Consider the following 10,349-nt stretch of genomic DNA (forward strand, 5'->3'; position numbering starts at 1 on the left):
CATCTCGCGAATTCATCCGCTGCCGTCTGGATAAGGAGTGATGCCTTAGTGGAAACACCTCTCCCCACCTCTCTCGTTTGCTGCCCCAAACAACTCTCCACTGGGTTAGGAACCCAATCTCCAGTTGAGGTACTAGGCACCCGATGTTCACCACGGGGAGGTGAGAGTAGGAGTTGATAGACAGAGGTTGGTTGTCTACCATTTGAACATCCCGAGCATCGGATTCTAAATTTTAAAACGTGGAAGATATCTTCTTCGAAGTATCTTTACGTTCTTTGAATCTAGCCTTTACTTAAAATATTTTTCGATGGTGTGCTAATTGCACCGTTAAAAATTCTTGTCCGAGCTTTCTCATATTCCTGAAGACGGACATGTAGCGGTTTAATTCCATACAACTTTCTTTCTCTCACTTCATTTTTTATAATTTCTCGCTTTAAAATTTGCATTTTTATCTTACCCTCTTGCAAGAGAGGGGTTTCCATAACTCCATCATCGGAGGTGGAATTTTTAAAACCTATAAAATGAATAAAACCAACAACAAAAATAAAAAACAATTCAGACCTGTATCTCTTCAGGACCACAGAGAAGGGTTAGATGAAGTTTGGCCAGGTGCGAAGCTCGAGGTTGTCGCTGTGAAAGACATTCCTAGCAGATCTAAAGCCCGCATTTGGATACCCATCGAACCTGCTGGTATCGAGGACATTCTCGAGAAAAAGTCAAAAGTCGTAGACAGTCGATCCTGAATCGAGACTGAGGACGACATTAACATGATCCTTTTGAGCGACGACTATAAAAAATGGCCCAGGAACAAGTTAAGTATCGATTTAAAGTTTTAAATAAAAAACACGACAACCTTTACTTATAAGAATTATTAATCAATTTAATTTTTAGAATTCATTTTACATTCTTATATAGAGTTAATTTTAAGGTTAACGAAAGTCAAAATAAAAACAATATTCAATATTTAATTTCTTCTTTCAATAAACATCGAAAATTATTAAAATGAACGAAGGATTAAATTTAAAGGTGCAAACAAAAGAATGTACTTAATATTTTTCAACATCCTCCGCCGCCGAGTTAATTAAGAACTTATTTCCAAAGGATATAAAAGTTGAACTGGTCTTCGAAGAACTGAACCATTAGCCAATCGTACTTCACATGCACGAACTTTTCCGTCTCGCCCTGGAAATGTTTTTTGGATGATCGCTAATCGCCAGAGTATCCTAGGCAAAGATGGATCTTCTATTAGTACCACTTCTCCAGCTGCAAGGTAGGTCGATGTTGCTTGTCTCTCATGATGTAATGAGCGTAACTGTTGAAGATATTCTCTAAACCAACGGCGTTTAAATATTGAAATATTTTGTAAACGTTGTGCCCACTCTGATCTCAGCGTATTTTGATTGATGGGTTGAAAATTCTGTTTGGGTGTAGAATCACCAGATATTCCTTGAACACCAAGAAAATGGGCAGGTGTAAGGGGAGCACAATCCGAAGAATCATCACTGCAGTACGTAAGAGGTCGCGAATTGACTACAGTTTCAACTTCAGTAAGAAGAGTCGTAAATTGGTCGATAGACAAAGTTGCTTTCAGCACTGCAGCCTTCAATGAGGATTTCACAACTCTTACTAGACGCTCCCAGAATCCACCCCACCAAGGTGCACGTTCGACGATAAATTTCCAGGTAATACGTTGATCAGTTAAGAAGCATTGAAAATCGGGATTTGATTTAAATTTAAGTTTATGACTTAGTTCTGTAGATGCCTTTTTGAAAGTCTTGGCATTATCGGAATATATAATCCGAGGTACACCTCTTCGCGCAATAAAACGCCTCAATGCCAAAAGACAACTTTCGGCTGTCAGATCCAAAACCACCTCTAAGTGCACTGCTCTTACTGCTGCACAAGTAAGCAGCATTATGTAGACCTTCCTCGATTGTTTGGTTCTATCGATCACATAAAGCGGACCAGCAAAATCCACACCAGTGATCTCGAAAGGCCTTGTATGCAGTATTCGCTCTCTAGGAAGTGGAGCGAAGGGTTGTGATGCTGATTTAGCTTGAAGGAGCTTGCAAACAAAACAATTTTTAATAATATTTTTAACAAGTTGTCTTACTTTAAGTATCCAGAATCTTGAGCGAAGCTTTGAAAGGACTGAATTCGTTCCGGCATGAAATAGCTTCTCGTGGGTGTCTCTTACAATCAGCTTCGTAATGTGCGATGATTTGGGCAAAATATACGGATGAGTTTCTTCTGGACTTAATCCTGCAAACTGAAGACGCCCTCCAACTCGTAATAGTTCATCAGTGTCATCTAAAAATGGATTAAGAGTTGCCAGATCAGAACTTGATGGAATACATTTTTTATTAAAAAGTAAAGTTAATTCATCTTTAAAATGTTGCCTCTGGACATACTTTATCCAGCATTTTTCAGCAGATATAATTTCATCGGCCGTAAGAAAAGTTGGAAACTTCTTTTTTGTCTTAAAGAAATTATATGCACGAAAAAAGTAAGCGGTCGTTCGGAGCAGATGTCTCCAAGTGCTAAAATCGATTGGATTTATAGGTGGAGTAATAATATTTTTTAACTCAACTAAAGCGGAGTGAGCTTCAATTTCTTCAGTCACATGTAAAGATGTAATCAAGGTTGTAATACTGATATCGTTTTGTGGCCATGTTGATTGATTTTCTTTTAACCAATCCGGTCCAGACATCCACAAAGATGAATTTATAAGAGCGTTAGCGTTAATACCTCTTGTGACTAGGTCTGCTGGGTTTTCTAGGCCTGGACAGTGTCTCCACTTTGAAACATCGCAAATAGATCTTATTTCGCGGACCCTGTTTTCAATATATGGTTTCCAACGTTTACTGGAACCAGTAATCCAAAACCATGAAATTTTCGAATCCGTCCATAGATAAGCATCATTAAATTCAACACGCAAGTTTTTCTGCATGTAATCTAATAAACGAGCTGCAACGAGAGCAGCAGTTAATTCAAGCTTTGGAATGGTAAGTTCGTTCTGATTTTTGTTGTTTAGAGGTGCCACTCTATTTTTAGCACATAAGAAACGCACAAAAATATTTCCAATATCGTCACGCGTTCTTGCATAGGCTACGGCTCCGAAAGCATATTGGCTCGCATCTGCAAAAATATGTATTTCAACGTTTCTCTTACCAACAATCACATGACGTGGAAAGGCTATTTTCCGAAGATCGCTCACTTCATGGCAGCATGTCATCCAAATTTTCATCATATCTTCAGGTAAGAGCTCGTCCCACTCTAGATGTTTACGCCAGATTGATTGAAAAAGGATTTTAAGACGAACTATCCAAGGACCTAGAAAACCAAGAGGGTCAAATATTTTTGCCATTACCTTAAGAACATTCCGCTTTGTGCCTTTTGGCTTCTCTGACTCTAAAAGATTCAGAAGTCCATCAACATTTACAGCCAATTCATCTGTGGCAACTAACCAACACAGACCAAGTACCTTTTGAAGTTTGTGAATATCTTGGTCTATTGGAATCTTACGACGAACGGTAGAGTTGTTGGAATTCCATTTGCATAAATTCATAGATGCACTTTTAAGAATGATGTTGGCTTCTTTTTGAATTTTCACGGCATCTATTTCTTCATCGACACTGCACACAAGATCGTCTACATAAAAACTCTTGAGGAGAAGAGCGCACGTTCGGGGGTATGTTTGTTCAGCTTCTTTAATCGCCGTTATAATTGTGACAGCCAAAAGGCCAGGGCTGCAAGTGACGCCAAATGTCACACGAGTCATTCGAAATACCTTTATGTCAGGAAGATTGTCAACGTTATTTAATTTATCCGAAAACCAAATAAATCTGTGACTATCGCGGTCTTTCGGGTGCAGCATTATCTGTAAAAAAGCCTTTTCTATATCTGCTGTTAATGCAATCTTACCAATTCTGAAATTTAATAGAATCGTTATAATATCAGGTAACAGATTATTGCCCACTTCAAGATGTTGGTTAAGCGAATATTGATTAGAGGCATGAGCTGACGCGTCAAAAACGATACGCAATTTCGTTGTTTCTTTGTCTTCCCTGTAGACTGGACGGTGAGGCATGTAATACACACGTTCGCCTTCGATTGGGTACGGTGCTGGTTCGGCTATTCCACTTGAGAGCATGTCATTAAACGCATTGTCATATTCCAGAAGTTTTTTATTCACGCAAAGTTTTCTGACGAGGGCCTTGAATCGTTGTAGGGCTCCTGGATAGTTGTCATCAAGTAAACCCATCTCTTTCCACGGGAGCAATGCTTCAAAGCGATGATCTAACCTGCGAACATTAAGAGATAAATCTGTATTGACATTTTCATTAGATGTTAAAGCAATTCCCAGAACTTCGAGTTGCCAAAATTTACGAGCTTCTTCGCAGACACATATACCTAGAGACGTGATGCTAGTTTTGGAAACTTCAGTTTGTGGCAATGGTCCTTGAATTGTCCAGCCAAATACAGTTTCTATTGCTGTTAGTTTATCGGTTATTCGCTTATATTTATCCGTAGCAAATTGCCAGTAGTAATCAGCACCAATTAGGAGACTTATGCCCTCTTCTGGTATATTTCCTAAAGTACGAGAATCTTCTAATGGTAAACCATGCAATGATGTTTCCAGCAATTGACTCGGGGGCGCAGCGAGAGCATCAACACAAATTTCGGGTACTTCAATCGCTTCAACAACGAATGTACGATTATTATATTGGCTGCGTAAGATTATTTTTACCTTATTACATAACCGGTTTGGCTTAGGCTTATCACTTCCAAATGAGATTATACTCAAGTTGTGAGAACCAGTCGGTGACAAATTAATGCAGCGAGCAACAGATGATTTCACAAAAGACATTTGGCTCCCACCATCCATGACAAATCGAATAAACAACTCTCTGTTAGAAATTCCGTTTCCAGCAAATGCACAAGCAGTCTGTAATAAAACACTACATGACTGTCCAAGTGTTTGAGCAGTGTACAAATTAAAAGTATTTTGACTCGATGATGGCATACTTAACTGTTTCGATAATTGTGACGTAGGCTCAGCTGAGCCACCAATTCTACCAATACCTTGCTTTGCTTCGTTAATTCTGGCTATGAACAGAGGATCGCACATGCTTGTTGCGTGTCGGCCATTACAAGAACTGCAAGTAATTCGTTTTACCTTGCAGGTTTTAGAATTGTGTCCCTTCGTACAGCAACGAAAACACCTACCATCAGTGCGAAGTAATTCTTTTTTTTTAGATAAGTTCGGTAAACAATTACATTCAGTGGTTGCGTGATCTTTACTTTTACAAAAGAAGCACGTATGTTCATGCTCTCCTGCCGTAAACAGCCCCACAGCGGTTTTGACTTGTCGAGAACTCGTACCTGGTTGATGTTGAACACGAGCAGAGTTACCTTTTGCCTCATTCGCCTTTTCTAGAGCTTCGACCTCTCGTTTGAGAAATGTAAGTAGAGAATTTACCTGTTTATCGCCGATTGACTTTGTAGAAGTGATTTCAGATGCCGATGTTGAAGCTAAGTCGTCCATGTTTTCGTCTGAGTTTTCGACCTGATGATTGCCAGATTGACTGTGGTAAAAACGATGGAAATCCACACGAAGATCATTCGGAATGCATCGGAGAAGCACACCCTTGAGCATCACAAAATATTGTAACGAGGGAACACCCAAAGACGTCAGAGATCGAGTTGCGGTTAGAACCGACGTATACAATCGTCTCAGCCCAACAGAATCTGTCTTAGAACTTACTGGTGGTGTTGATAAAAGCTGTTGCATTGTATGGTCGATAATTTTTTCTTGATCTCCGTACTCCTCTTTGAGCAACTCAATTGCAGAATTATAGTTGGCTTCTGTAGGCGTTAGGCCAGCTAATGTTTCTGCAGCTCTTCCATACAGTGACGTTTCTAAATAATTAAACTTATCGATGGTCGTTAGTGATGAATTTTCATGAATTAAAGTACGATATTGCTCCCAAAATGGAACCCAGTCTTTATAATCACCTGAGAATCTTTTAGGAAATAATTTTTTTAACTTTACCGCATGTTGCATCGCATTAGGAACAACTGTAGAAGTCTCGTGAACACGTGATGCTTCTGGAAGTGGACCCGTTTGCAGCAGCCGAATTTTTGACAATCTATGCTTCAACCGCGTGATTACCCCTATCGCCTTATCGTTATAGTCAGCCACAGCTTCTGATTCCTTTACGAAATCTTCAGGTTTAATCAAAGACTTGACCTCGTCGTTTGCTTTAAGTAAACTTTCATGCGAGGAGAGCAGACGATCCAGAAATACCTCAAGCTCCTCCTCGATTTTATCAAGATTTTCTGCGTTGGATTTAATTTCAGATTCTTCAGAAATTAAATATTCGTTTGCTGCCTTCACAAGCTTGGTCACTTGACCACGGTAGGATGAACGGCTTGCTAAATCCATCTTTTGATAAACGTTATTTGATAAATGTTATTTTATAAATTTATTTATAAATGGAGAAATATAGCTCGATAGTTTTGTAGCGTTTCTTTAAATTAATTTAACTGTTAAGATCCCGGGTTTCGGCACCAAAATATAAAAAATGGCCCAGGAACAAGTTAAGTATCGATTTAAAGTTTTAAATAAAAAACACGACAACCTTTACTTATAAGAATTATTAATCAATTTAATTTTTAGAATTCATTTTACATTCTTATATAGAGTTAATTTTAAGGTTAACGAAAGTCAAAATAAAAACAATATTCAATATTTAATTTCTTCTTTCAATAAACATCGAAAATTATTAAAATGAACGAAGGATTAAATTTAAAGGTGCAAACAAAAGAATGTACTTAATATTTTTCAACAACGACAAACTCTTGGGTTCATCCTCAGACTCAGAGGATCAGAACAAAACCGTGGTGGATATTAATCTGCCTAATTGTAGTTAAAATGCTGCAGTTAGTAAAGTTTAATCTCCAATACTCCATAAAGGCCTCGGCTTCACTTCTTCTCCGTCTGGCTAGTTACGGGGAAGACATTGTCCTGATCCAAGGCCATGGATTGTGGGATCCGTTGTTTGAAGACTCAGGACTCCTGGGTACTACACACTTTGTGTGACAGATGAAGGTGAACCTAGATCTTGCATACTAGTGAAACGTCGCATTAATTTATTTTTACTCCATCGTTTCAGTGACAAAGATACCACCGTAGCTAGGCTGGAAACAGCCAAAAGAAGTTTCTGGCTAGTGTCGGCGTATCTTGGCCATGACCACCTTGGCCCTCTTCCTGGAAAAACCCTGGAGAAAGTCGTCGCTGAAGCGGAATGGCAAAGGATCCGCCTAATTATTGGGAGCGATGCTAACGCTCATCCTACTGTATAGGGCAGTACGAATATCAACGCCAGAAGTGAGTCTCTTTTTGATTATATTCTTAGTATATCTCTTAGTAAGTAATGTTGGAAATGCACCAACCTTCATAACTAAAACTCGACAAGAAGTCTAAGACAAAACTCTTGTCTCCGATACTATACACTAAATGTACTTCTATCTGTGGCACGTTAGAAGAAACTTCTGAAGCCTCTAGGTTACGGAAAATTCTTTCAACTAGTCCAGCTATGCCAAGCTGCTTGAAAAATGCAGACGGCTCGTGAACAAATTCAAGTAATAAATCGCTGAATTTACTATGGGACACTCACTTTCCTAGTAGTTCTCTTACCGAGACTTGCAACAGTTATATACGTTCAAGTTCAAATACAACATACCCACAAGGTCTGATCACAAGGGATAAGCTACAATGGGCTCTCAACAGTTTCAAACCATTTAAATCTGCAGGACCAGATGGAATAATACCAGCCGAATTACAAAAGACTTCTGATATAATTGCACCAATCCTTGAGGCAATTTTAACGAGCTGTCGTTACCTGGTCCATGTTCCCTCGGCATAGAGAGAAGTAAAAGTTGTTTTTATACCTAAAGCAATTAAATGCTCCCAAGTCAATCCTTAAGAGCTACGACCTATAAGTCTATCTTCATTCCTTCTTATGACCTTGGAAAGATTGATTGATATCCATTTAAGGGCACGTATCGAAACAGGACTTCTGTCTTCGTCTCAACATGCCTACTGTAAAGGTTAATCGGTGGAAACAGCGTTACACACTTTATTACGCACCATCGAATATTCCTTCCATCATAAAGAGTTCACTATGATTGACATCGAAGGTGCCTTTAACAACGTTGACACATCTGAAATCACATCTGCACTAACATCTCTAAATGTAGAGAGTTCGCTTCGGGAGTTAATTCATTTGATGCTTACTAGCAGAATAATTAACTCAAAACTGTTAAACTCTTCTAGTAGACGATTCGTTATTCGTTAGTAGAGGGACACCGCAAGGTGGTGTTCTATCCCCTCTCCTTTTGTACCTAGTGGTAAATGAAATCCTAACTGGTCTGGATGCGGAGGGTTTCAGAGTAATATCATATGCGGACGACGTTTTGCTATAGCAGTTTCAGGAAAGCATCTTAACATCCTAAAAGAACTCTTACAAAATGCCTAGGACAGACTAATACTTTGGGCTGATCGGTGTGGACTGGGTATTAACCCACATAAAACTGATCTGGTCTTATTTTCGAGGAGATACAAAATTCCATTTGTCAACCCTCCCTATATTAAAGGAGGCTTAATACCTGGATCTTCTGTTCGACAAAAAACTAAATTGGAAACGCAACGTACAGGAAAGAGTCAAAAAAGCTACTGTAGCTCTCTTTTCTTGCAAAAAAGCTATTGGTAATAATGGGGGTTAACAACCCAGAATCGCACATAAGCTATACACATCGGTAATCAGACCGATTTTAACGTACGGTGTGCCAGTATGGTGGACTGCTTTATAGAAAGGTATAAACAGGGATAAGCTAAATAAAGTCCAACGCTCAGCCTGCCTATGTATACGCGGATCGCTTCGCACGACCCTGTCTGCGGCACTGGACACCTTGCTCTTACTTACACCTCTTGACATATTTAGCAAACAAATAGCTGCAAGCTCTGCTATTCGCCTCAATGCTTCGTCGCAGTGGACTAACAACAACATTGGCCACTCCGTAATTCTAAGGTACTTAGAATCAATTCCAAAGCATACAGACTACACCATCCCCGAACTACAATTCGACAGAAATTTCCAGATTTCTATACCTACCAGATCTTTTTGGGAGGATATGACGTTCTTGGAGGATGAGTCAATCCATTTTTACACAGATGGGTCAAAAACAAAAGAAGGGGTTGGTGGAGGTGTGTACTAAGAACGACTGAAATTAAGTCTCTCATTCCGACTTCTCAATCATTGAACCGTGTTCCAGGCGGAACTTTTGGCGATAAAAGAAGTCTTGTCTTGGCTCAAAGAAAACGTTATTGATATCCGTATTTTCTCTGGACTCTATCTCTACAAACTCTATAACAGTCCATAGCTGTGGATCATCTCTAATAGAGATGGCGCAACAGTTTAATATTCACCTTTGCTGGGTGCCGGGCCATAGAGACATTACATTTAACTGTAAGGCAGATGAACTCGCCAGGAAAGGTACAGTACAGCCCATCCTACCACGTTTGGCAAGTACTAGCAAACTGGTGCTAATTCAAGACGCTATGAGGAGGGCAGGCACCAGGTGGAACAACATCACCACGTGTCAAGTCACAAAAAAACTTCTGGCTAACACTGGATTTAAAACGTTCAAGGTGCTTGCTCTCTCTAAGCAGATCGCATATAAGCTCGATAAAAGGTGTCATAACCGGACTCTGTCTAATAGGAAAGCACGCCGCGAGGACCGCTAAACAGCCCAAAGGACCGCTAAACATTCCTTTTCGGTCGTAGAGTAGTTCCTTTCATTCCTATTCAATGACCGACTTAAATAACAAATGGCTTTTTCGCCATCCTCAAACTCCTGAGATAATACGGCCCCGATGCCATAGTCCGACGTATCTGTTTGTACAACAAACGGCCTTGAAAAATCCGGACATGTCAGAATCGGTGCCGTAACCAAACACTCTTTGGCTTTCCTAAAACTCTCCTCACATTCTTTTGTCCACTCAAATTTCTTACCTTTCTTTAAGAGATCGGTAAGAGGCCTAACCAAAATTGCAAAATTTGGTACAAACCTACGGTACCACGAAATTTTCCCTACAAAACTCCTAATTTCCTTCACGTTTTTCGGTGCAGGAATCCTAATCATGCTTTCCACTTTTTCCGGGTCAACATGAAGCCCGTTCCTATCAATTACATACCCTAGAAATTTTAAAGAAGGCCTACAAAAATTACACTTTTCCCTACCTACTTTTAAACCTGCTTCTCCTAACCTTTTAAAAACTTCTT

At 39.6% G+C, this 10,349-nt stretch overlaps 1 protein-coding gene across 1 annotated transcript; it reads right to left on the bottom strand.

Annotated features, from left to right (window-relative positions):
• Nucleotides 1-1,081: 1,081 nt before the first annotated feature.
• LOC129945080 (uncharacterized) lies at nucleotides 1,082-6,448 on the bottom strand. The gene is made up of 3 exons (XM_056054741.1): nucleotides 2,412-6,448; nucleotides 2,114-2,342; nucleotides 1,082-2,065 (listed from the first exon to the last, which is right to left on the bottom strand). Exons 1-3 carry the CDS (start codon nucleotides 6,446-6,448, stop codon nucleotides 1,082-1,084), a joined length of 5,250 nt encoding a protein of 1,749 aa, XP_055910716.1.
• Between the last annotated feature and the right edge of the window lie 3,901 nt (nucleotides 6,449-10,349).

This window comes from Eupeodes corollae, chromosome 2 (genome assembly GCF_945859685.1).
Source record: "Eupeodes corollae chromosome 2, idEupCoro1.1, whole genome shotgun sequence".
Classification (NCBI taxonomy): Eukaryota; Metazoa; Arthropoda; class Insecta; order Diptera; family Syrphidae; genus Eupeodes; species Eupeodes corollae.